Source organism: Gorilla gorilla, chromosome 1 (assembly GCF_029281585.2).
Source record: "Gorilla gorilla gorilla isolate KB3781 chromosome 1, NHGRI_mGorGor1-v2.1_pri, whole genome shotgun sequence".
In the NCBI taxonomy this organism is placed as follows: domain Eukaryota; kingdom Metazoa; phylum Chordata; class Mammalia; order Primates; family Hominidae; genus Gorilla; species Gorilla gorilla.
This window is the reverse complement of record NC_073224.2, coordinates 234218713-234246375: the sequence shown is the minus strand read 5'-3', so window position 1 is coordinate 234246375 and position 27663 is coordinate 234218713. Positions and strand designations below refer to the sequence as shown.

At 51.4% G+C, this 27663-nt stretch overlaps 1 protein-coding gene and 1 long non-coding RNA gene across 2 annotated transcripts in view; one reads left to right on the top strand and one right to left on the bottom strand.

The window, feature by feature from the left end:
* ACOT7 (acyl-CoA thioesterase 7) overlaps positions 1-18698 on the bottom strand; it is a 134277-nt gene extending 115579 nt beyond the window's left edge. Inside the window, exon 1 of the mRNA XM_031016091.3 lies at positions 17564-18698. Within this exon, the coding sequence (XP_030871951.1) occupies positions 17564-17706 (143 nt within the window). The 5' untranslated portion in view covers positions 17707-18698. The remainder of the gene's footprint in view (positions 1-17563) is intronic.
* LOC129532689 (uncharacterized) lies at positions 9631-16768 on the top strand. The gene is made up of 3 exons (XR_008678535.2): positions 9631-9989; positions 15965-16094; positions 16295-16768. It is a non-coding gene; the product is annotated as an uncharacterized lncRNA (long non-coding RNA).
* Positions 18699-27663: the final 8965 nt, after the last annotated feature.

Genomic DNA, 27663 nt, shown 5'->3' with positions numbered 1-27663 from the left:
TGGGAGGCCAAGGCATGTGGATCACGAGGTCAGGAGATCAAGACCATCCTGGTTAACACAGTGAAACCCCGTCTCTACTAAAAATACAAAAAAAATTAGCCGGGTGTGGTGGCGGGCGCCTGTAGTCCCAGCTACTCGGGAGGCCGAGACAGAAGAATGGCATGAACCTGGGAGGTGGAGCTTGCAGTGAGCCGAGATCATGCCACTGCACTCCAGCATGGGCAACAGAGCAAGACTCCACCTCAAAAAAAAAAAATTTTTTTTTTAAATTAGCCAGGCGCTGGGCGCAGTGGCTCACGCCTGTAATCCCAGCATTTTGGGAGGCCAAGGCAGGCGGATCACTTGAGGTCAGGAGTTCGAGACCAGCCTGGCCAACATGGTGAAACCCTGTCTCTATTAAAAGTACAAAAATTAGCCAGGCGTGGTGGCAGGCGCCTTTAATCCCAGGTACTCAGGAGGCTGAGGCAGGAGAATCACTTGAACTTAGGAGTCAGGAGGTTGCAGTGAGCTGAGATGGCACCAGTGCACTCCAGCCTGAGGAACAACAGCAAGAAACTTGGTCTAAAAAAAAAAAAAAAACCAACAAAAAAATTAGCCAGGCACAGTAGGGTGCACCTGTAGTCATGGCTTCTTGGGAGGCTGAGGTAGGAAGATCACCTGAACCCTGGAGGTTGAAGCTACAGTGAGCCGTGATTGTACCACTGCTTTCCAGCCTCGGTGACAGAGCAAGACTCTTTAAAAATAAGGTGGGAGGGGCCAGGCGCGGTGGCTCATGCATGTAATCCCAGCACTTTGGGAGGCTGAGGCGGGTGGATCACGAGGTCAGGAGATCGAGACCAGCCTAGCCAATATGGCGAAACCCCATCTCTACAAAAAGTACAAAAATTAGCAGGGCGTGGTGCCATGTGCCTATAATCCCAGCTACTTGGGAGGCTGAGGCAGGAGAATAGCTTGAACCTGGGAGGCGGAGGTTTCAGTGAGCCAAGATGGCACTATTGCACTCCAGCCTGGGCAACAAGAACAAAACTCCATCCCAAAAAAAAAAAAAAAAAAAAAAAAAAAAAAAATTAGCTGGGCGTGGTGGTGGGCACCTGTAGTCCCAGCTACTCGGGAGGCTGAGGCGGGAGAATGGCGTGAACCCGGGAGGCAGAGCAAACATGGCAACAGATTGAGACTCTGTCTAAAAAATAAAAATAAATAATTATAATAATAAGGTGGGAGGGTGGCGGCAGAGGGCCAAAGACCCGAACAGATGCCTGATATAAGAGGATATACAGACAGCAAATACGCACATGAAAAGATGCTCAACACCTTATGTCATTTGGAAACTGCAAATTAAAACAACACTGAGACACCACTACATACCTGTCAGAATGGCCTAAACCCAAAGTACTGACAACATCAAATGCTGGTGAGGATGTGGAGCACAGAAGCCCTCATTCACTGCTGGTGAGAATGCAAAATGGCACAGCCCCTTTGGAAGACAGTTTGGCAGTTTTCTACAAAGCTAAATGTACTCTTCAATTAAATCAATCCTATATTCCATTAAAGACATTTAAAAAATACATGTAAAGGCCAAGTGTGGTAGCTCACGCTTATAATCCTAGCACTTTGGGAGGCTGAGGCGGGAAGATCACTTGAGCCCAAGAGTTCGAGACCAGCCTGGACAACATAGCGAGACTCCATCTCTATTTAAATAATAAAAAAATACATTATGTAAAAACTTAGTAGGTACATGGAAGCAATTAAATGCAAAATCAAGTAAAAATTCAAGCTGGATATGGGTGAATTAAGAATCTTACCAGCATCTTAATAGGTGTCAGATAACATGGGTCAATTCAGCAACTTCAGGCTGGTTTATGAGTGTCACCACTTCTAAGAGCCTGGCTTTTATAAGGTACAAGACAAGGTGAGATTTGCCTGTCATTAAAGGAAGCACAGAGTATCAATCATGCAGGATGTAGTTTCCTGAGACACCGAAGAGTAGTATCAAAAGCAATTCCATTGTAAAAGCTGAGTTCTAAATACAAGCGACACCTGAGTGAACACAGCAACAAAACAGCAAAGAAACACACAAACATCAAAGTTTGGCACTTACTGTAAACAATGGCCAGGCGCGGTGGCTCACGCCTGTAATCCCAGCACTTTGGTAAGCCTAGGCGGACGGATCACAAGGTCAGGAGATCAAGACAATCCTGGCTAAAATGGTGAAACCCCGTCTCTACTAAAAATACAAAAAATTAGCCAGGTGTGGTGGCGGGCGCCTGTAGTCCCAGCTACTCGGGAGGCTGAGGCAGGTGAATGGCGTGAACCTGGGAGGTGGAGCTTGCAGTGAGCCAAGATCGCACCACTGCACTCCAGCCTGGGCGACAGAGCAAGACTCGTCAAAACAAACAAACAAACAAACAAACAACGGCACCAGTTACAAGGCCAAAGCATCCACTTGCTACAATGCCACCACTGTTCAAATTAATTCCACCAGAGCAGCCCTGGGTGCCCGAGAGGTAGTGGCTCAAGGTAAGACTGGAACTGGTGGCCTGGAGATTGTCGGGAGGGGAGGGAGGGGCAGTGTCTATGATCAGCATGCCCTCTGCTGGTGGCCGGGGTGCTCCCCGACAGCGCCAGAGTGGGGCAGACGGTCCAGTCCCCCAGTGATACATTTTACAGCAAAGCACACGCACCACGGGCCTTCCCAGGTCCCAGCCAACAAGTCCCATGCAGCCAGGTACCGTTGGGCCTTCTCCCAGTCCCGGGCTCATGGGCACACAGCCAGCAAGAGGAATGCTCTGGCCCTCCTGAATCAGGGACTTGGTTTCCTTTACTCTCCCAAGGCTCAGAGAAGCTCCCAGCCTCACACAGCTCAGCTGCCAGCCCCTGACCTGCCATAGCTGAACCTCCAGCCCTGAGGCCAAAGGATTCAAGGCAGGGCACAGAGACATCTGAGCTGTCTGGCATGGCCCTGGTAAGGTCTCCTGTGGGGACCTACCCCCAGGGAGGCCCAGACAGCGAGAGCCTATCATGTGCCATGGGACAGGCTAAAGCCACAGAACATTTAGGGGGAGGAGGAGGGAAGGAGGACAGAAAGGCTGGCGAGGGCAGGGGCTGGTGTTCAGCAAGGGGAGGGGAAACAGATGTGGACAGGTGCACGGCGTGGCCTGCCCCTGAGAAGTAATGTCCCTAGAGTCCTAGTTTTATTATTGCTCAAGGGCTTCTTTTTTTCTTTGAGACGCAGTCTTGCTCTGTTGGCCAGGCTGGAGTGCAGTGGCGCGATCTCGGCTCACTGCAAGCTCCGCCTCCCGGGTTCACACCATTCTCCTGCCTCAGCCTCCCAAGTAGCTGGGACTACAGGCGGCCGCCATCACGCCTGGCTAATATTTTGTATTTTTAGTAGAGACGGGGTTTCACCGTGTTAGCCAGGATGGTCCCGATCTCCTGACTTCATGATCCGCCCACCTCGGTCTCCCAAAGAGTTGGGATTACAGGCGTGAGCCACTGCGCTCAGCCTGCTCAAGGGCTTTCTGTTTCTGTCCTCCAGGTCAGAGATAAACGACCCTCAGGTATAAGAGTTCAAAGAAAGGATGCAGCGGCTGTCTTTGGCCTCCACTTGCCAGCTGTGACCGCAAGCAAGTAGCTCCACCTCTAATGCCTGCTCCCCAGCCTATAAAGAGGTGTGTCCACACGTGCAAATGGAGCTGGACCCCTACCGCACATCACACATAACAATTAACTCAAGATAGGTCAAACACCTAAATGGTAAGAGCTAAAGCTATGTAACTTTTTTTTTTTTTGAGACAGGGTCTCACTCTGTTGCCCAGGCCCCAGTGCAGTGCTGTGGTCTCTAACTCACTTCACTGCAGCCTTGACTTCCCAGGCTCAAGCAATCCTCTCAACTCAGCCTCCCAAGTAGCTGGTACTACAGGCATGCACCACCACACCTGGCTAACTTTTTTAATTTGTAGAGATGCGGTCTTCCTATGTTGCTCAGGCTGGTCTTGAACTCCTGAGCTCAAGCAGTCTTCCCACTTCGACCTCCCAAAGTGCTGGGATTATAGATGTGAGCCACAGCATCTATCTTATAAAACTCTTTAAAGAAAATAGGCCAGGCGTGGTGGCCTATAATCCCAGCAATTTGAGAGACTGAGGTGGGCATATCACTTGAGGTCAGGAGTTCAAGACCAGCCTGGCCAACGTGGTGAAACTCTGTCTCTGGTGGAAAAAAATACAAAAATTAGCCAGGTGTGGTGGTGCACACTTGTAGTCCTAGCTCCTTGGGAAGTTGAGGAAGGGGAATCACTTGAACACAGGAGGCGGAGGTTGCAGTGAACTGAGATCATGCCACTGCACTCTAGCCTGGCATCACAGCAAAGAAAAACTAAAAAGACAACCCAGTGAGTGGGAAAAAAAATTTGCAAATCACATCTGAAATAGCCAAACAATCATGAAAAAGAACAAAGCTGGAAGATTCACACTTTCTGATTTCAAAACTTACCACAAAGCTACAATAATCAAAACAGTATGGCATTAGCATAAAGACAGATATAAGAATCAATAGAACAGAGAGCCCAGAAATAAACTCAAATGATATATATGGTCAAATGATCTATGTGACAAGGGTATAAACACCTTTCGGCCGGGTGTGGTGGCTCGCCCCTGTAATCCCAGCATGTTGGGAGGCCGAGGTGGGAGGATCACGAGGTCAGGAGTTCAAGACCAGCCTGACCAACATGGTGAAACCCCGTCTCTACTAAAAATACAAAAATTAGCCAGGCATGGTGGCATGTGCCTATAATCCCAGCTACTCAGGAGGCTGAGGCTTGAACCCAGGAGGCAAAGGTTGCAATGAGCTAAGATCACACCACTGCACTCCAGCCTGGGCAACAGAGCAAGACCGTCTCAAAAAAAAAAAAAAAAAAAGATGACCTTTCAATGGGGAAAGAAAATCTTTTTAATAAATGATGCTAAGGAACTGGATATTTACACACAAAAGAATGAGTTGCACCTTTACCTAATAGCATATACAAAAAAAAAAAAAAAACTCAAAATGGATCATAAGCCGAAAAGTAAAACCTAAAACTATAAAACTCTTAGAAGAAAACATAAGGCTAAAGCTTTACAACATTGGATTTGGTGATGATTTCTTGGCTATGACATCAAAGGCACAAGGAACAAAAGAAAACAGACAAATTGTATGTCATAAGAACTTTAAAATGTGTGCATCAACAGACAATATCAACAGAGTATAAACACATCCCACAGAATGGGAGAAATTATTTGCAAATCATATATCTGATAAGGGATTAATGTCCAGAATATATAGAGAACTCCTAAAACGCAACAATAAAAAAGCCAACCATACACATTGCATTCATGTATCAAAATACCACACTATACCCATAAATATGTACAATTATTATGTGTCAAAAACAATAAAAGCAAAAATGGACACAGGGACTTTCTCAAACACCAAAAGCTATAGTCTTCAGTTTCAGAATACTGATGAAAATTTGAAAAATATATACATGGATACTTATATAGATACACAAGGATATGTATATAACATGCACATAATATATACTACACCTATACATGTCTATGTTCAAGTATATGAATAAATATACAGTTTAGCAATACATTTAATTTTCAGTTTTAAAAAAACCTGATTCAAAAATGAGCAAACAACTTTAGACATTTCTACAAAGAAAAAATACAGTTGACAAATAAACACATGAAAAGACATTCAACATCACTAAACATTAGGGAAATGCAAAGCAAAACCACCATGAAACACCACTTCACACCCATTAGGATGGCAACTATCAAAAAAAACAGAAAATAACAAGTATTGACAAGGATGCCCAGAAACCAGAACCCATGTACACTGTCGGTGGAAATGTAAAATGGCATAGCCACTGTGGAAAACAGTATGGTCGTTTCTTTAAAGATTTAAAATAGAATTGCCATATGATCCAGCAATTCCACTTCTGGGAATATATCCTAAAGAACTAAAAACGGGGTCTCTGCTGTGTTCATAGCAGCATTATTCACAAGCTAAAATGTGGGATTAACCCAAGTGTCCATCCACAGATGATGGGATAAGCAAAATGTGGTCCATCCATGAAATGGAACATGATTCAGCCTTTAAAAGGAAGGGAATGAGCCGGGCGCGGTGGCTCACGCCTGTAATCCCAGCACTTTGGGAGGCCAAGGCGGGTGGATCATGAGGTCAGGAGATCGAGACCATCCTGGCTAACACGGTGAAACCCCATCTCTACTAAAAATACCAAAAAAAAATTTAGCTGGGCGTGATGGTGGGCGCCTGTAGTCCCAGCTACTCAGGAGGCTGAGGCATGAGAATGGCATGAACCCGGGAGGCGGAGCTTGCAGTGAGCCAAGATTGCGCACTGCACTCCAGCCTGGGCGAAAGTGCAAGACTTGGCCGGGCGCGGTGGCTCATGCCTGTAATCCCAACACTTTGGGAGGCCGAGGCAGGCGGATCACGAGGTCAAGACCATTCTAGCCAACATGGTGAAACACCGTCTCTACTAAAAATACAAAAATTAGCTGGGCGTGGTGGCGGGCACCTGTAGTCCCAGCTACGCGGGGGGCTGAGGCAGGAGAATCGCTTGAATCCGGGAGGCGGAGCTTGCAGTGAGCCGAGATTGTGCCACCGCACTCCAGCCTGGGCGACAGAGCGAGACTCTGTCTCAAAAACAAAAAACAAAACAAAAAAACTGAGCTGGACATTTAAAAATGATTAAAATGAGCCTGGGAAACATAGTGAGACGTAGTGGGTGACAGAGCAAGAAAATATGGCTACAAATACGTATATGGTAGCCAGGCGCTATGACTCACACCTGTAATCCCAGCACTTTAGGAGACAGACCGAGATGGTCAGATCCCTTGAGCTCAGGAGTTTGGGACCAGCCTGGCCAACATGGCGAAATCCTGTCTCTACAAAAACTACAAAAATTACCCCGGTGTGGTAGCACATGCCTGTAGTCCCAGCTACTCGGGTGGCTGAGGCAGGAGGATCACTTGAGGCAGAGGCTCAGTGACCGAGATTGCACCACCACATGCGCCCCAGAAGACAGAGTAACACCCTGTCTCAATTTAAAAAACAAAACAAAAACTGCCATCTTAACCATATACATATATACATATCATTAAGATGGCAGGGTTTTTTTTTTTTTTTTTTTGGACAGAGTTTTGCTCTTGTCACCCAGGTTGGAGTGCAATGTCACGATCTTGGATCACTGCAACCTCCGCCTCCCAGGTTCAAGTGATTCTCCTGCCTCAGCTTCCCAAGTAGCTGGGACTACAGGCGTGGGCTACCACGCCCAGCTATTTTTCGTATTTTTAGTAGAGATGGGGTTTCACCACGTTGGCCAGGCTGGTCTCCAACTCCTGACCTCAGGTGATCCACCCAGCTTGGCCTCCCAAAGTGGTGGGAATACAGGTGTGAGCCACCATGCCCGGCTAAGATGGCAGATTTTTTTTTTTTTTTTTTTTTTTTGAGACGGAGTCTCGCTCTGTTGCCCAGGCTGGAGTGTAGTGGCGCGATCTCGGCTAACTGCAAGCTCCGCCTCCCGGGTTCATGCCATTCTCCTGCCTCAGCCTCCCAAGTAGCTGAGACTACAGGCGCCTGCCACGACGCCTGGCTAATTTTTTGTATTTTTAGTAGAGACGGGGTTTCACCTTGTTAGCCAGGATGGTCTCCATCTCCTGACCTCGTGATCCATCCGCCTCGGCCTCCCAAAGTTCTGGGATTACAGGCGTGAGTCACCGCGCCCGGCCTGATGGCAGATTTTTTTAACGGTAAATTATATATTATGTGTATTTTAACACAGTTTTTTTTTTTTTTTTTTTTTTGAGAGACAGAGTCTTGATCTGTTGCCCAGGCTGGATTGCAGTGGTGCAATCAGCTCACTGCAGCCTCAACTTCCTGGGTTCAAGCAATCTTCCTGCCTCAATCTCCTGAGTGGCTGAGACTACAGGCACACCCCACCTACCCCGATCTGGCTAATTTTTTTTTTTTTTTTTTGAGACGTAGTCTTGCTGTGGCCCAGGCTGGAGTGCAGTGGTGCGATCTTGGCTCACTGTAAGCTCCGCCTCCCGGGTTCAAGCCATTCTCCTGCCTCAGCATCCCAAGTAGCTGGGACTACAGGAGCCCGCCACCGCACCCGGCTAATTTTTTGTATTTTTAGTAAAGACGGTGTTTCCCTGTGTTAGCTAGGATGGTCTCGATCCCCTGACCTCGTGATCCACCCGCCTCGGCCTCCCAAAGGGCTGGGATTACAGGTGTGAGCCACCACGCCCAGCTAACATCTGGCTAATTTTTTAATCTTTAATAGAGATCAGATCTTGCTATGTTGCCCAGGCTGACAACTTTTTTGAACTGGAAAATTTTCTTAATTAAAAAATTTTATCTGAGAAGAGACTTGCATCTAGAATATATAAAGAGCTCTCATCACTCAACAACAAAAAGACAATTAAACCAATTGGAAAATACAGGAAAGACCTGACTAGACAGCTCTCTAAAAATACACAGTGGTCAATAAGCACATGAGAAGATGCTCAGTATCATCTTCTCTCATTAGGGAAATGTACATCAAAGCCACAGTGAGATACCACTGCACATCTACTAGCATGGCTAGAATTCAAAAGATGGATAATAACAAGTGTTGACAAGGATATGGGGAAATTGAATCCTTTTTACACTGCTGGTGGGAATGTGAAATGGTGCAGCCACTTTGGAAACAGTCTGGTAATTCCTCAAGAGAATAACCACAAAATTACCATATGACCCAAAAATCATATTCCTAGGCGAGCTGTTTTTACTCATGCTTTTAATAACAAACATGGGTGTCTCTTTCAACCCCACTTCTCCAACTCTCCGACACTAGGTGGGTGTCCTACAATTCAAGTAAAGTCTGGCACTACCTTCTGCAGTGTAGGAAGGTAAGGTTGAAAGCGCTAACCCGCTAATCCTCCCTTGGTCTTTCTGGAGACCAGCTCCCATCCTGAAGCTATATCTAGGGCCCCCAGCCACCAGTTCTCTCATTAGCATACTAGACACTCTCAGGACTACAAAGGTCCCAAGGGCTTGGGGAGCTCCATGTCAGGAGAACAAAAAATCCTCCTACCACCCCTTTCAAAATTGATGGAGGTCATGATCCCACAGCTCTGTGAACATAAAACTGAAATCTACTAGCTTGTACACGTTAGTGAATGAATTGTATGGCATGCGAACTATAACCCAATAAAGCTGGCACGAAGGGGGAGGTATGTATGCCCACTCAACAGAGTTTCTGTAAAGTTTAGGAGAAATAAAGTATGCAAAAGCCATCTGTAAGCAGCTCAACGCTGCACTGTTAGGATCAGCCAATCGTGCAGGAACAGCTTCCTCTGGCCCCGCACCAACCTTGTGGTCTAAAATCACAGCTCAACATCCAGCCTAGGGACAAAGCAGGGCACGGATGCCAGCTGCCAGCTGTGAGCCAGCACAGCTGCTGGCTCGCAGGAGCCTTGATCTGCAGAGGCCCAGATTCCCACAGCCCAGGGTTGCCAGGTCACCTCCTCCAACAAAGCCCGGGTGTTCCGCTGGTCCCTAGGGGAAGAACATGCCAGGTCTCCACTGAGGATGGCCACTTAAGTGGGCACTTTCAATCCAGCAAAACGCACAGCTCATCCAACACCCGGCCCTACTACCCTCCCCAAAACTCCTCCAAGTTATGTGGCCCAAGGCCCTGGCTGCCCAGTCGGCGTCGCAAGTGGGACACCATGGGCACAAAATATTCCCAGTCATCCTACCTTCCAGTAATGCAGGCTCCACAGGGTGGGAGATCAGCCCTGGGTCCAACCACCTGGACGGGAGCGCAGCACCCTCACCGGGGCCCCACACATCCCTGGCCAGCCACCAGCCTCCTGGAAGATGCCTGCCTCCCAAACTCACAGAGCCGGAGAGCCCTGGCAAGCAGCTTCATCCTGCGGTAAGTGGGCAAACTGTTTACCCAGTGACAAGCACGATGCCCAGCAGAGTCCAAGCCTGTGTCTGCCTGGCCGGCTCAGCAGTGAGCCGGTGTGATCCCTCCCTGATAGAAAGCACCAGGCTCCTGCTCCTCCTAGGACCGCCCCTCCCCCACCAGCCCCCAGCAAGCCGCCTCCTCGGCTTCCAGAACTGGATCACAGGATGTTCTCTACAAAAGACCAGTGATGCAAGGAATCCATGACTCGGCCTGAACTCACAGACAGGGAAACAGGACAGGGCCACCACCCCTCTGCGGGAGAGGATGAACTGGGTGGGGCCGCAAGCAACACTCATAAGGGTTCCCACCTCCAGGACCTTAAACCTCGCACCACACAGGCTGGCCCTCAGGCAAGTAAAAGAATGAGTTCCACCTGGGCGGAGTTTCACCTGGGCAGAGAGGTCTTGGCTCACAGGCACCGGGAGAGCTGGAAGGCTGCGGGGAAGCCGAGGAAGGCCAACACACCGCACAACACGGCAGGTGCCTGGCCCTCCTCTGACAGTGGCCCTCAAGCTCCAGGAGGGCCGAGGAAAATGCAGATTCCTGGGCCTACCCCTCCCTGACCTTCCCCGCCCCTGGAGTTAGAGGCAGTAGCTCTGGGGTGGAGGCTCAGGAGCCTGGTTTTCTTTTTATTCTTCATTGTGGTAAACATCAAATGCTTACAAGAGTAGAGGGAGGAGGGAGCGAACCCCTATGTCCCCATCAAGCAGCCCCAAAACAATCAGCTCAGGGCCCCTCTGGTCTCTGCTCCCACCTGCTCCCCATGCCAGGTTATTCTGCAGCAAATCCCAGACTTCCCAGTATGACATCGTAAATATGTCTGCATTTCCTCTCAAAGATAAAAGCTCCTTGTGAAAAACCTAAAGGAGGGGTATGGTGACTCATGCCCACAATTCCAGCACTTTGGGAGGCCGAGGTGGGAAGATCACTTGAGCCCAGGAGTTCAAGACCCACCTGGGCAACAAAATGAGATCATGTCTCTACAAAAAATCTTTTTAACATTAGCCAGGCACGGAGGCGTGCACTCGTAGTCCCAGCTACTCAAGAGGCTGAGGTGGGAGAATCCCTTGAGCCCAGAAGGTTGGGGCTGCAGAGAACCATGATTGCACCACTGCAGCACTTAGTTGCCTGGGCAACTAAGCGAGACCCTGTCTCAAATAAAAATAAAAACCACAAAACAAAGATCTCATCTAAAATATCATCCAAATTCCTAATATCATTAAATAGCAAGTGACTTCACGTTTCTGTCCTAAATGAATTGAAATCTGCATTTGTGAACTTCATTCACGAGATCCCAAGTCTTTGTGGCCTGGTGAAGAGAAACTGCAGTGTGCAGGGAACAGGGTAATACAGGGCTACGGGGACACAGGAGCGAGGCCCAGCACTGAGCTCGATCCGGTTCCATCGACACGAAATTCTAGAAGAGGCACAGCGAGTGAGTGAAAGCAGATCTTTTTGCCAGGGGCCAACAGTAGGGGAATTTGGGGAGTTTGGAAATATTCGACATCACAACTGGGCCGGCCACTACTCAGTGTGCACACTCATCAAAACTCAGCAAACTGTATGTTTCAAATACTTGTGTATGCATTCTAAATATATCTCAATAAAGCTGGTTTAAAAAAGCAAACTACAAAACAATTATCCTACCTTAAAAAAAAAGTAGTGACTCCTTAAAATCATTATCAAGGGACTATTCAAGTTTCCCCATTATCTCCTCAATCTTCATCTTGTTGACTCTCTGCTGAAGTACTGTTCACATGCAGAAAACCCGTATTTGTAACAGACTTCCCCAGTTATTCCCACGCAGCGGTCCAAGGATGGGGAGGCACATCCTTGATCTCCCTCCCCAGGAGGGCTCTGAGAGTGAGAGGCCAAGGGGTGGGATGGCAAGACAGCCTATGGGGTCACCCCCTGGTGCAGGCTACACAGGCCAGGTGGGTCATACAGGAGAAAGCCACTTCTGGTCTGACCAGAACTGGGGAGCCAGCTAGCTGCAGGTGCCAATTCCAGGGCAATGCCAGGCTAAGTGGCCCACTTACAGCGTGAGGTTGGAGAGTGGGTAGACAAAGTCCTCCCCACGCACAGGCTCTCTGGGTTACAAAGACTGCATCTTCACCCAGGGTCCCCACATCCCAGCAGCAAGAGAGCCAGCACTATAAATCATTTTGCGGAATGCTCCAGAATACAAGCTCTGAGTGTGGCTTCTGTAAATCAGGTTCTTTCTTTGTTTTTTTTTCTTTTTTTTGAGACGGAGTTTTGCTCTTGTTGCTCAGGCTGGAGTGCAATGGCACAATCTCGGCTCACTGCAACCTCCGCCTCCCAGGTTCAAGCGATTCTCCTGCCTCAGCTTCCCAAGTAACTGGGATTACAGGCACCCGCCACCACGCCCAGCTAACTTTTTTTTCTTTCTTTTTTTTTTTGAGACCAAGTCTTGCTCTGTCGCCCAGGCTGGAGTGCAGTGGCGGGATCTCAGCTCACTGCAAGCTCCGCCTCCCGGGTTCATGCCACTCTCCTGCCTGCAGCCTCCCCAGCAGCTGGGACTACAGGCACACACTGCCACACCCGCCTAATTTTTTGTATTTTTAGTAGAGATGGGGTTTCACCGTGTTAGCCAGAATGTTCTCCATCTCCTGACCTCGTGATCCGCCCACCTGGGCCTCCCAAAGTGCTGGGATTACAGGCGTGAGCCACAGTGCCTGGCCAGGTTCTTTCTTTTCATTAATTTCATTATAAAACCAAAGACAGAGCCCGGCCTGGTGCAGTGGCTCACACCTGTAATTCCAGCACTTTGGGAGGCCGAGGCGGGCAGATCACTTAAGGTCAGGAGTTCGAGACCAGCCTGGCCAACACAGTGAAACCCCGTCTCTACTAAAAATACAAAAATTAGCCGAGTGTGGTGGTGGGTGCCTGTAGTCCCAGCTACTCGGGAAGCTGAGGAGAGGAGAATTGCTTGAACTGGGGAGGCAGAGGTTGCAGTGAGCCAAGATCCTGTCATTGCACTCCAGCCTGGGTGACAGAGTGAGACTCTCTTAAAAAAAAAAAAAAAAAAAAAAAAAAAAAAGGCCGGGCACGGTGGCTCACGCCTGTAATCCCAGCACTTTGGGAGGCCAAGGTGGGAGGACCACAAGGTCAGGAGATCGAGACCATCCTGGCTAACACAGTGAAACCCCGTCTCTAATAAAAATACAAAAAAAATTAGCCGGGTGTGGTGGCGGACGCCTGTAGTCCCAGCTGCTCGGGAGGCTGAGGCAGGAGAATGGCGTGAACCCGGGAGGCGGAGCTTGCAGTGAGCCGAGATCGCGCCACTGCACTCCAGCCTGGGCAACAGAGTGAGACTCTGTCTCAAGAAAAAAAAAAAAAAAAGACAAAGGTAGAGCCCCTCTTTGTCTTTTCCCTTGGGGGAAATAATTCTAACCCCATAACATACTGAAACTCATAGCCACTCAATTGCTGTTTATTGACCTGTCAACCAGACCTCAGACACTATTCTAGGTATTCATGGTAGCACATGGTACAACACAATTCCTGATCTCAGGAAACTTCCTGGTAGATCTGCATCTAAGCGCATGGCAAGCAAAGAAAACACAAAAAAACCTTGTAGATTTCACACATCTACCTATAAATAAAGCATGCCAAGTTATCTGCCTGCTGGGTTGTGTCCATGCCAAGGTCCCCCTCCATCAGCATGGTTATTCCAGAGCTGGCTACAGTCCCCAGAAAGCCTTGGAGCTTCCTTTAGGAACACCCTGCCCCCCACAGACCTACTAGTAAATTGATGTTTAAATTTCTCTACATATCGCACTCCCCAAAAGATAGCCACCAGCCACAGGTGGCTACCCACCTGAATTTAAATTGATGCAATTAAAAATTCTGTTCCCTTCATGACCAGCCTGACCAACATGGTGAAACTCCATCTCTACTAAAAAAATACAAAAAAATTAGCTGGGCGTGGTGGCAGGCGTGTGTAATCCCAACTACTCAGGAGGCTGAGGCAGGAGAATCAGTAGAACCTCGAAGGCAGAGGTTGCAGTGAGCCGAGATGGCGTCTAGCCTGGGGGACAGGGCAAGACTCCATCTCAAAAAAAAAAAAAAAAGAAAAGAAAGCCCCTATCCCTTTAACAGTGTCTGAACTGAGAACACGTGACCATTGTGTCTAAGATGGTGGGAATTTGGACGTTCTCACCCCTGCTAGACTGTGACCCCTTAAGGCAGGGGCCAAATTTTCCACACGTTTCCCTCCTGGTGCTATGCTTCTTGGCAGTGTCCAGTAAAGCGTTGTTAAATTCATGGGCTTGGCTGTGCTAGGCCAGGAAGCTCCTCTTTCAACTTGGGGTGTCAGCTCAGATGTCCTTAAAGGGCTCCCCATCCTAGTACAGTCACTCTCCAGTGTCCTGCGGTTTCTCTGAGTCAAGCCGATGGGACCACAGCCTTCTCTTCACAGGCCTACCCCTACCACCACTCCCGCCTACTCCTTTGGCAGTCACGCTCTGCACCTGAGGCTCACCTGCTCACTTATGAGCAGGGGCAGCCAGGCATCCTGCTCACCAGTCGTCTGGCCAAGGCAGCCACTTAGAAACTGTATGCAATTGGCCAGGCACGGTAGCTCATGCCTGTAATTCTCAGCACTTTGGGAGGCCGAGGCGGGCAGATCATTTAAGGTCAGGAGTTCGAGACTAGCCTGGCCAACATGGTGAAACCCCATCTCTACTAAAAATACAAAAATTAGCTGGGCACGGTGGTGCACGCCTGTAGTCCCAGCTACTCGGGAGGCTGAGGCAGGAGGATCACTTGAACTAAGGATGCAGAGGTTGCATTTAGCCGACAGTGTGTCACCGCACTCCAGCCTGGGTGACAGAGTGAGACTCCATCTCCAAAAAAAAAAGAAACAATATGCAATTGTGAAGCTGAGATACCAGACTTGGTTTACAGTGGGTAAGAAAAAGCACACACGGGCCAGGCACAGTGGCTCACGCCTGTAATCCCAGCACTTTGGGAGGCCGAGGCGGGCAGATCACCTGAGGTCAGGAGTTCAAGACCAGCCTGGCCAACATGGTGAAACCCCGTCTCTACTAAAAATACAAAAATTAGCCAGACATGATGGCGGGTGCCTATAATCTCAGCAACTCAGGAGGCTGAGGTGGAAGAATCGCTTGAACCCAGGAGGCAGAGGTTGCAGTGAGCTGAGATCGTGCCATTGCATTCCAGTCTGGGTGACAGAGCGAGACTGTCTCAAAAACAAACAAACAAACAAAAAGCACACACTTACTGTATGGAAGTGTCTAAAGCTATACAAAAATCTAGTAACTAGGCTAGGAGCAGTGGCTCACGCCTGTAATCCCAGCACTTTGAGAGGCTGAGGTGGGAGGATCACCTGAGGTCAGGAGTTCAAGACCAGCCTGGCCAACATGATGAAACCCCATCTCTACTAAAAATACAAAAATTAGCTGGGCGTGGTGGCGCATGCCTGTAGTCCCAGCTACTCAGGAGGCTGAGGCACAAGAACTTTTTCCAGCTGGGTGCGGTGGTTCACACCTGTAATCCCAGCACTTTGGGAGGCCAAGGCGGGCAGATCACAGATCACCTGAGGTCAGGAGTTCGAGACCAGCCTGGCCAACATGGAGAAACCCCATCTCTACTAAAAACACAAAAATTAGCCAGGCGTGGTGGCGCACTCTTGTAGTCCCAGCTGCTCAGGAGGCTGAGGCCCAACAATCACTTGAGCCCAGGAAGCAGGGGTTGCAGTGAGCTGAGATCGGGCCACTGCACTCCAGCCCAGGTGACAGAGTGAGAATCTGTCTCAAAAAACAAAAAATCTAGTAACTGTTAGAAGCTGGGTGAAAAAAGACAACATGTATAAATTGGCTATTCACCATCCTGAAGAAGTAAATAAAAGGCCAGCCTTCCACGGGAAGATTTAAATCAAGGTTTCCTTTATTCAGGATAGGGATGGGAAGAACACTGGATCTGGAGTCAGAAGACTTGGGCAGGGGCTGTCCCTGGAGCTCCTGGAGCAGGATGACCTTACACAGTTACTCAACTCCCAAAACTGCCATTTCCTCCTCCACACAGGTAAGGGTGGCACTACCGACCATCAACCTCCCAGGGAAGTTGGGCAAACCAAGTGGGATGAGACAGGTATAAGCTCTTTGCAAACCATGGACCCACGTTTCCCAGCCAATACTCAGCAGAGCTGATTCAGGAACCTGATGCAGGCTGTCTGTCTCCAGTTATTTCCATTTTTTTTTTTGCCCCCCTTTCCCCACCTCCAGAGTCGATGGGAGCAGAACAGCCATACAGCTAAAGTCAAAGGGGCAGGGCTCCCCCAAAGACGTTCCCCCTCTGGAAAAGTCAAAACCGACCTTGAGGTAAGGAGAGGCCCTCGACCAGGCCAGAAGATGAGACTGAGAGTCAAGGAGCGCCGTAGACCCAGGACTTGCTATATGCCCAGCCTTCCTGGAGATGTCAACATCTACAGGAAAGTAACTTGCTTCTATTGGACTTGGCTTGAGCCCAAGGTCAGTCTGTGATGCCCAACCCCCAAATGTGAGGAACCCACTACCAAAACAGAAAGCAGCTCTCACTCCTGGTAGTTCATCAAGCAGGATAGGACCGGTCGCAGGCCACAGAGCCTGTGTGCAGGGACTGAAAACCTAGACTCCTTGTCCTCACTTAGCTCATGCACAAATGCCAGCCTGCTGCTTCCGATTCTGCCGAAGAGAACTGCAGAGTAACCTTGAGGCTGCCCTCCCCACCTCCTATGGGAAATGAGCTTGTTCATGATCTCCAGCCTCCAGCTTCCTCTGGGGGCCTGCATCTATCTACTCATTACCTGGTGGAAGAAGAGGGGGTGCTCTAGAAGGACAACCCTTTGCCTCTACTGGGTAAGATGCTTTCAGGCTCAACAGACCACTGATTCCCTTTTCTTGATAGTAAACTGTTAGAGGTAGACAGTATTATCTGTTCTTCCTTTCAACACCTGCCCTCCCCCAAACCGAAGCAGTGCACTGAAGACGGTAGCTCTGCAACCTCCTCCCACGGGAGCATCCACCGAGGGGCTCGCGCGGCTCTGGGCACCTCCCCTCCACTTCTGGGGGCTTTGGTTAGCGCAGCACAACCACCGAGGTAACGATCCCGAATCCTCAAGGAGGCTAAGCAGGACCACGGGGCTGAGGCTCCGCGATGCTCGGGCGAGGCCCGAGGTGGGGCGGCCCACGGGCGCCGGTCGCCGGGCTCTGGAGCTGTGCATTGACCTCCGCCCGCCCCGTCCCTGCCTGGCTTTCTCGCCCAAACGGCCCGTGGCGCGGCCGCCGCCCTGGAGATGCGGCCAGGAGGAGCCGGCGGGAGGCAGGCGGGGGCCGCCCGGCTTGTGCGGCATCACGAGTCGCATCCCGGCCGCAGGCGGCGGCGGGGAAGGCCGTGCGGGGAATCGGCGGGCGGGGGCGGCCTCGGCGGGTGGGGACCACAGGGCCAAGCGGGGCGGCCGGGGGCGGTCACCGGCGCGCCTGGCCGCTGCAGGCTGCGCGCGGGCCCTCTCTTACCGGCAGATCTGGATGGCGGACGGCGTCTCGACGTCTGGGCCCGACATGCTGGGGGCTGCGGTGGCGGATGCGGCGGGCGGCTGCAGAAGGGCGCAGGTGTCTGGCAGGCCCGGCGCGGAATGAATGAGCCTGGGCCGCGCCATAAAGGGGGAGGGCAGAGGTGGAGCGATGGGGCTGGTGAGGCGGGGCCTGTGCGCCGGGGGCGAATCGCACGCGGCCTCCCCGCGCCGACCCCGCCCCCGCGCCGGCCCCACCCCGGGCCCCGCCTCCCAGGCCGCCAAGGCTGCAGAGAGCTCGCGCGGGCGTACGATTCTGGCGGCGTGAGGGCCCAGGCAGGCGCCGCTTCCAGAAGGTTCGGTGGCGGTTGGGCCGCGCCGGTGCGGGGAAGGCCCGCGAGCCGTGGCAGCCGCGCCCGACCCGGTGGCAGCCCCGAGGGAAGCGTCTGGGGCGGCCCAAGTGGCGGAGCAGGGCGGACTTGGGCCCTCACTGTCCGCGCGGCGGTAAATATTTGTGCTGGGCGTTCCCGGCTGCCCGCGCCGCCGATTCGCTGCCGCGCCCAGTGCCTGGGCGGCCGGATGAGGTCAGAGCGGAAGGCGCGGCCCGGGCGCCTGGCAGTGGGGCCTGATTCCCACTCCCGCCCCCAACCCACCCCGGCACCAGTCGCCCGCGTCGCGGCTCTCGCTAAGATCGGCCCTAAGAGAGAATGGAAGGCTGTTTCCTAGAAAGGAGCATTGGTGGCGGCTGCTGGGAAGACACGGGGAATGGAACGGGGCTTTCCTTCAGCAGCACAAAGCGTCACGAGGTGGGGAGGAGGAAAGGCCCGCGACTATCTACACCGCCGACTGCAGCTTTTACTGGGAGCGCTGAGCGCCAGCCTGGAGGTGCACATGTTGCAGTGAGGAGCCCTGAAACATGCGTGTTTTACTGCACAAGATGCGCTTTTGAATGGAGTCCAGGCCAGTCGGGGTCACCAAAAAAAATCCACCAAAAAACACCCAAGAAGGGAGAAGCGGTCACCCCCCACATGCTGGAATGACAGCTTTTTACTTGCTAGGCAGTTGGACCTTTTCCGAATTTTCTACAGTGCACATAGATTTGTACTTACATCTTTAAATTAAAACTCACGCAACTCCGGCTCCCCAGTGCAATTTGAACAACCCATTTACACTCAGCTAGGTAGCTCTGAAGGAACTGTGCCTCACCCCGGTCACCCTTGAGTTACCAGACCGTGGAGGCAGCCCACAGCATGATCTGTAGCTCCCAGAAGCAGGGGCAGTCCAAGTCAGAACTCTGTGATTTCAAGACTTTTATACTAAGAATTTTGTTTTTCTGTTTTCTTTTTTTTTATTTTTTATTTTTTATTGATCATTCTTGGGTGTTTCTTGCAGAGGGGGATTTGGCAGGGTCACAGGACAATAGTGGAGGGAAGGTCAGCAGATAAACAAGTGAACAAAGTTCTCTGGTTTTCCTAGGCAGAGGACCTTGCGGCCCTCCGCAGTGTTTGTGTCCCTGGGTACTTGAGATTAGGGAGTGGTGATGACTCTTAAGGAGCATGCTGCCTTCAAGCATCTGGTTAACAAAGCACATCTTGCACCGCCCTCAATCCATTCAACCCTGAGTGGATACAGCATATGTTTCAGAGAGCACAGGGTTGGGGGTAAGGTCACAGATCAACAGGATCCCAAGGCAGAAGAATTTTTCTTAGTACAGAACAAAATGAAGTCTCCCATGTCTACCTCTTTCTACACAGACACGGCAACCATCCGATTTCCCAATCTTTTCCCCACCTTTCTCCCCTTTCTATTCCACAAAACCGCCATTGTCTTCATGGCCCGTTCTCAATGAGCTGTTGGGTACACCTCCCAGACGGGGTGGTGGCCGGGCAGAGGGGCTCCTCACTTCCCAGTAGGGGCGGCCGGGCAGAGGCGCCCCTCACCTCCCGGACGGGGTGGCTGGCCGGGCGGGGGGCTGACCCACCCCCCCACCTCCCTCCCGGACGGGGCGGCTGGCTGGACGGGGCGGCTGGCCGGGCGGGGGGCTGACCCCCCCCCACCTCCCTCCCGGACGAGGTGGCTGCCGGGCAGAGACGCTCCTCACTTCCCAGACGGGGTGGCTGCTGGGTGGAGGGGCTCCTCACTTCTCAGACGGGGTGGCTGCCGGGCGGAGGGGCTGCTCACTTCTCAGATGGGGCGGTTGCCAGGCAGAGGGTCTCCTCACTTCTCAGACGGGGCGGCCGGGCAGAGACGCTCCTCACATCCCGGACAGGGCGGCAGGGCAGAGGTGCTCCCCACATCTCAGACGATGGGCGGCCGGGCAGAGACGCTCCTCACTTCCCAGATGTGATGGCGGCCGGGAAGAGGCGCTCCTCACTTCCTAGATGGGATGGCGGCCGGGCAGAGACGCTCCTCACTTTCCAGACTGGGCAGCCAGGCAGAGGGGCTCCTCACATCCCAGACGATGGGCGGCCAGGCGGAGACGCTCCTTGCTTCCCAGACGGGGGGGCGGCCGGGCAGAGGCTGCAATCTCGGCTCTTTGGGAGGCCAAGGCAGGCGGCTGGGAGGTGGTTGTAGCGAGCCGAGATCACGCCACTGCACTCCAGCCTGGGCGCCATTGAGCACTGAGTTAACGAGACTCCGTCTGCAATCCCGGCACCTTGGGAGGCCGAGGCTGGCAGATCACTCGCGGTTAGGAGCTGGAAACCAGCCCGGCCGACACAGCAAAACCCCGTCTCCACCAAAAAAATACGAAAACCAGTCAGGCGTGGCGGTGCGCGCCTGCAATCGCAGGCACTCGGCAGGCTGAGGCAGGAGAATCAGGCAGGGAGGTTGCAGTGAGCTGAGATGGCAGCAGTACCGTCCAGCTTCGGCTCGGCATCAGAGGGAGACCGTGGAAAGAGAGGGAGAGGGAGACCGTGGGGAGAGGGAGAGGGAGGAGAGGGAGAGGGAGAGGGAGGAGAGGGAGAGGGAGGAGAGGGAAAGGGAGAGCTCTTTTTTTTTTTTTTTTTTTGAGACGGAGTCTCGCTCTGTTGCCCAGGCTGGAGTGCAGTGGTGCAATCTCAGCTCACTGCGAGCTCCGCCTCCCGGGTTCACGCCATTCTCCTGCCTCAGCCTCCCAAGTAGCTGGGACTACAGGCGCCTGCCACCACGCCCGGCTAATTTTTTGTATTTTTAGTAGAGACGGGGTTTCACTGTGTTAGCCAGGATGGTCTTGATCTCCTGACCTCGTGATCTGCCCGCCTCTGCCTCCCAAAGTGCTGGGATTACAGGAGTGAGCCACCACGCCCAGCCTTCTGTTTTCTTTTTTTGATATAGAGTCTCGGTCTTTCGCCCAGGCTGGAATGCAGTGGTGTGATAGCTCACTGTAACCTCTGCCATCCAGTTTCAAGCGATTCTCCTGCCTCAACCACACTGAGTAGCTGGGACCATAGGCATGCACCACCACGTTTGGCTTATTTTTGTATTTTTAGTACAGATGTGTCCAGAATTGGTGGGTTCTTGGTCTCACCGACTTCAAGAATGAAGCCGCGGACCCTCGTGGTGAGTGTTACAGCTCTTAAGGTGGCGCATCTGGAGTTTCTTCCTTCTGGTGGGTTCGTGGTCTCGCTGGCTCAGGAGTGAAGCTGCAGACCTTCACGGTGAATGTTAATGGCTCATAAAGGCAGTGTGGACCCAAATAGCAAAAGAACAACACTCCTACAGTGTGGAAGGGGACCAGAGTGGGTTGCCACTGTTGGCTCGGGCAGCCTGCTTTTATTCTCTCATCTAGCCCTACCCACATCCTGCTGATTGGTAGAGCAGAGTGGTCTGTTTTGACAGGGCGCTGATTGGTGCGTTTACAATCCCTGAGCTAGACACAAAGGTTCTCCAAGTCCCCACCAGCGTAGTTAGATACAGAGTGTCGATTGGTGCATTCACAAACCCTGAGCTAGACACAGGGTGCTGATTGGTGTGTTTACAAACCTTGAGCTAGATACAGAGTGCCAATTGGTGTATTTACAATCCCTTAGCTAGACATAAAGGTTCTCCATGTCCCCACCAGACTCAGGAGCCCAGCTGGCTTCACCCCGTGGGTCCCGCACTGGGGCTGCAGGTGGAGCTGCCTGCTAATCCCGCACTGTGCGCCCGCACTCCTCAGCCCTTGGGTGGTCGATGGCACTGGGTGCTGTGGAGCAGGGCAGGGGGCGGTGCTCATTGGGGAGGCTTGGGCTGCACAGGAGCCCATGGAGCAGGGGGAGGCTCAGGCATGGCGGGCTGCAGGTCCCAAGCCCTGCCCCACGGGAAGGCAGCTAAGGTCCTGCGAGAAATTGAGCACAGCAGCTGCTGACCCAGGTGCTAAGCCCCTCACTGCCTGGGGCCGGCGGGCCAGCAGCGGCTCCAAGTGCGAGGCCCGCCGAGCCCACGCCCACCTGGAACTCCTCCTGGCCCACAAGCACCGCTTGCAACTCCGGTTCCCGCCCACAACTCTCTCTCCACACCTCACCGCAAGCTGAGGGAGCCAGGTCTGGCCTTGGCCAGCCCAGAAAGGGGCTCCCACAGTGCAGTGGCAGGCTGAAGGGCTCCTCAAGTGCCGCCAAAGTGGGAGCTCAGGCAGAGGAGGCGCTGAGAGCGAGTGAGAGCTATGAGGACTGCCAGCACGCTGTCACCTCTCACAGATAGGGTTTCACCATGTTGGCCAAGCTGGTCTTGAACTCCTGACCTCAGGTGATCCACCCACCCCAGCCTCCCAAAGTGCTGGGATTCCAGGCCTGAGCCACCTCATCCAGACGCAGAATTTTGTTTTCTAGTGAGAATTAAGTTGATGCAAGCATCAAGGGCCCCCAAGCCTGTTCAAACACCACCTCTTCCCAATTGAATCGTGAAATGGTTGGAAGCAGTAACTAGATTTAGAGCCTCAGGCAAGGTAGTTTCCTTTTTTTTTTTTTTTTTAATCTTTTGAGACAGAGTCTTGGCTCTGTCACCCAGGCTGGAGTACAGTGGCACAATCCCTGCTCACTGCAGCCTCTGCCTCCAGAGCTCAAGCAGCCCTCCCACCTCAGCCTCCTGAGTAGCCGGAACCACAGGCATGTGCCACCGTGCTCAGCTAATTTTTGTACTTTTCTATATAGAAGGAGCCTCACCACATTGCCCAAGCTGGTCTTGAACTCCTGGGCTCAAGTGATCCACCTGCCTTAGCCTCTCAAAGTGCTATGATTACAGGTGTGCATCACTGTTCCCAGCCTGGCAGTTTCTTTACCTGTGATATGGGGGTGATAAATACTTTCCTGACTGTTGTGAGGACTACTTGGCAGGCTGAGTCAGGGCCTTTCTTCCTCTTCCCTCCTCAAACCTTCTGTTTCTCTATACTACTCTTCCCCCAGCTGTGAGTGCAGCAAGAATTTACTAAGACCCCATGCTCCCTGTATAGGTGTGCTTGCTCCTCTGAGCATTACAGACATTCCATTGTTCAAAATCTTCTAAATCTGCCTGGCATGGGGGCTTGCACCCATAATCCCAGGAGGCTGAGGCAAGAGGATCCCCTGAACCTAGGAATTTGAGGCTGCAGTGCCCTCTGATGGCTCCTGTAAACAGCCACTGCACTCCAGCCTGGGCAACATAGACTCTGTCTCTTAAAAAAAAAAAAAAAAAAAAAAAAAGTTCAAATGCTGCTTGGGACACAAATCAGGGACACAAAAAGCCGGATTCCGGCCACACACTGAACCAGAGGGAATCTTAGACAAGGATGGGCCAAGTGGTTTAGAATGAAATAGCCTGGGCCCTCCAGAGTGAGGCCAAAAAGTGATCTGGAACAGTTCCTATACTTTTGGGAAAGGGTGTGGCTACCCTTCCGCCTGAGACAGCATCTGTCCCTCCTGCTCACATCACAACCCCGAAGGTGGTAGAGGGACCCAGAAAAGATAACAGCTCAGCCCAGAGATTATCATGTACCCATTCTGCACTGTAGAAAGAAAATAGTGCTCCAGATTACTACTTATGATGTTGCCCTGTTTTTAAGGATGGCAATGGGGGGGCCCAATTCCTCCGCAAAAACCTTGTGAATGATTTTGACCATAGTGCTAATGGATTTACACTGATTTTGCACCTTCCACAGTCTCACCTTCTCGTGTTAGGCTATTTTCTACTTGCTCCTCAAGCTATGGGCCATTTCTATCCCTGCTTTCAGCAAAACATCTCAAAAGAGCTGCTTACACACACACCCTCTCCCCTCACCTCCCATCCTCCTTTGAACCTGTTCCAGTTTGGTTTTTGATTCTACCAGTCAATCTATCAAGGTCACTAATTCCTTCCAAGTTGCTAAATCCGATAATCTGTTGTCAGAAATCATTTTCCTTGACCTCTCAACGGCATTGAGCAGATGTGACCTCCCTATCCTGGAAGCGCTCCTCCCTCACGTCCGTCTTCCTCCCTCGCTGGCCACTGCTCAGCCTGCTCTGCTGGCACTGCCTCCCTGCCTCCTGCCAGAACTTTAGACAAGCCCCCAGCAGTGCTTGAACTCTTGAGGTCTCATTCTGTCTCATCACTTTTTTTTTTTTTCCTTCAGACAGGGTTTCATTCTGTCACCCAGGCTGGAGCACAGTGGTGCAATCACAACTCACTGCAGCCTCCACCTCCTGGGCTCACATGATCCTCCCACGTCAGCCTCCTGAGTAGCTGAGACCACAGGCACACACCACCATGCCCGGCTATTTTTTGTATTTCTTTATAGAGTCTGGTCAGGCTGGTCTCGAACTCCTGGGCTCAAGCGATCCACCCATCCTGGCCTCCCAAACCAAAGTGCTGGGATTACAGGCATGAGCCACCATGCCTGGCTGTCTCATCACTCTAAATTTATTGTTATTTTTATTTTTTTTAGACAACGTCTCGCTCTGCTGCCCAGGCTGGAGTGCAGTGGCGCGATCTCGGCTCACTGCAACCTCTGCCACCCAGGTTCAAGAGATGTCGTGCTCCAGCCTCCAGAGTAGCTGGAATTACAGGCGCCCACCACCACACTCAGCTAATTTTTGTATTTTTAGTAGAGACAGGGTTTCACCATGTTGGCCAGGCTGGTCTTGAACTCGCGATCTCAGGTGATCTGTCCGCCTTGGCCTCCCAAAGTGCTGGGATTACAGACGTGAGCCACCGCACCCAGCCTGTCTCATCACTTTAAGTCCCATCTGTATAATACATATCTCTGGCCAGCTCAGAGCTCTCCCCTAAATTCCAGATCCATGTATCCCTTGTCTGCACCAAATCTCACTTTGGTTGCATGGCAGGCACCCGACACTCACCTTGTCCTGATGCCCCTCAGAAATGGCCATCCCAGGAAATTGCAGTCCCTTCCCTCCAGTTGGTCAAGCCAAGACCCAAGGACTCACCCGTGACTCTCTCTCTCCCTCACACCCCTCATCCAAACCATCAGCACATCCTGCAAGCTCTGCCTTCAAAATGAATCTGGGATCTGACCAGTCCTCACTGTGGCATTCAGGGGTCTGCCCCACAGCCACATCCACGCTTCTGACCTCATGAGCTCTCTCCCCTGGCTCACTTAGCTCCAGCCACCCTGAGCTCCCGGACAGTCTTCGAATGTGCCGAACATATCTCAGAGGCTTCACGCTTGCTCCTTCCTCTGCCTGGGCCACCCTTTACTCAGGCAAACATCACCTTCTAAATAAGGCCTTCCCCAGCCATTCTCTATTAGGCCCATTGCCGTCCCCCCCACTCTTCTCCAGTACTCCCAGTTTTCCTCCCTGGTTTATTTTTGTCGTTAGCACCTAACACCATTTAATACGTATTGCACCCATATGTTTATTGCCTCTCCCCCAACTAGAAGGTATAGAGCAGGAATTTTTTACTGTTTTATTCACTGCTGTATCCCAAGCTCCAAGAAGAGTGCCTAGCACATAGTAGGTACTCAATAAATATTTTATGAATGACTTCATAGAGATAATTATTATATCAACAGCAGATATTAATTCATTATATTTAGCTTATACTCTTTAAAAATATTGACAAACTGTCACTTTAAACAATCTTTAAATATTTTAAACTATCTTTAAATATATGGTTTAGGCCGGGCGCAGTGGCTCATGCCTGTAATCCCAGCACTTTGGGAGGCCGAGGTGGGCAGATCACGAGGTCAGGAGATCAAGACCATACTGGCTAACACGGTGAAACCCCATCTCTACTAAAAATACAAAAAATTAGCTGGGCGTGTTGGCAGGCGCCTGTAGTCCCAGCTACTCAGGAGGCTGAGGCAGGAGAATGGCTTGAACCTGGGAGGCGGAGCTTACAGTAAGCCGAGATCCCACCACTGCACTCCAGCCTGGGCCGCAGAGCAAGACTTTGTCTCAAAAAAAAAAAAAAGAAAAAATATGTATATATCTATATATGGTTTAAATAGGGCTGGGCGCGGTGGTTCACGCCTGTAATCCCAGTTCTTTAAGAGGCCGAGGCAGGCAGATCACAAGGTCAGGAGTTCAAGATCATCCTGGCCAAGATGGTGAAACCCCATCTCTACTAAAAATACAAAAATTAGCTGGGCACGGCAGCGCGCACCTGTAGTCCCAGCTACTCGGGAGGCTGAGGCAGGAGAATCACTTGAACCCAGGGGACAGAGGCTGCAGTGAGTCAAGGTCGCGCCACTGCACTCCAGCCTGGGCAATGAAGTGAGACCCCATCTCAAAAAAAAGACTCACTGCAGCCTCTACCTCACTGGCTCAAGCGGTCCTCCCACCTCGGCATCTCAAGTAGCTGAAACCCCAGGCACACACCACTGGCTGTTTTTCTATTTTTTGTAGAAATGGGGTTCTCACCATGTTGCCCAGGCTGGTCTTGAACTCCTGGGCTCAAGCAGTCTCCCCACTTTGGCCTCCCAGAATGCTGGGATTTCAGGTGTAAGCCACCATGCCTGGCAAGGAATCATAATATTGAGGAAAAGGAGGAAGATATAAAAGAATCCCTGGCCGGGCACGGTGGCTCACGCCTGTAATCCCAGCACTTTGGCGGGCCAAGGTGGGCAGATCACGAGGTCAGGAATTCAAGACCAGTCTGGCTAACACGGTGAAATCCCGTCTCTACTAAAAATACAAAAAATTAGCTGGGCGTGGTGGTGGGCACCTGTAGTCCCAGCTACTCGGGAGGCTGAGGCAGGAGAATGGCATGAACCTGGGAGGCGGAGCTTGCACTGAGCCGAGATCCCGCCATTGCACTCCAGCCTGGGCGACAGAGCGAGACTCCGTCTCAGAAAAAAAAAAAAAAAAAAAAAGACCGGTCTGGCCAACAAGCTGAAACTGCTTCTCAGCCGGGCGCGGTGGTTCATGCCTGTGAGCTTGCAGTGAGCCAAGATCGTGCAACTGTACTCCAGCCTGGGCGACTGAGTGAGACTCCGTCTCAAAAAAAAAAAAAAACCCTTCTCTACTCGGGAGACTGAGGCAGGAGAATCGCTTGAACCCAGGAGGCAGAGGTTGCAGTGAGCCAAGATCATGCCTTTGCACTCCAGCCCAGTTGACAATGCAAGACTCCGTCTCAAAAACAACAACAACAAAAAAAAAAAACAAAAGAAAAAAACCAACGAATACCTATAGTATCATGCCACACACGCAATGATCTACAACTCTGTTAGGAGAACATAAGTAGGTGGTAAAGCTATAAAGAAAACAAGGAAATTATTATCACAAAACTCAGGATAGCGGGTACCTCTCAACGTGAGCGAGAGGATTGTGCTGGGGGATCACCTGGGGGTCGGGAGTGTTCATGTTTTCTTGACCTGGGGAATAGTGTACATGCTTACAATAAATGTTTTACATTGTGCATATGTTTTATGCATTTTTATGTTTATGTTCCAATTTTTTTAAATTAATGGGAATATCTGGGATGTGAGGTTGTGGGCAATTTTCTTTAATTTTTTTTTTTTTTTTTGAAACAGAGTCTCACTCTGTTGCCCAGGCTATCGCTGGCACGATCTCAGCTCACTGCAAACCTCCGCCTCCTGGGTTCAAGGGATTCTCCTGCCTCAGCCTCCCGAGTAGCTGGAACTACAGGCACGTGCCACCACACCCGGCTAATTTTTTGTCTTTTTAGTAAAGACAGCATTTCACCGTGTGAGCCAGGATGGTCTCCATCTCC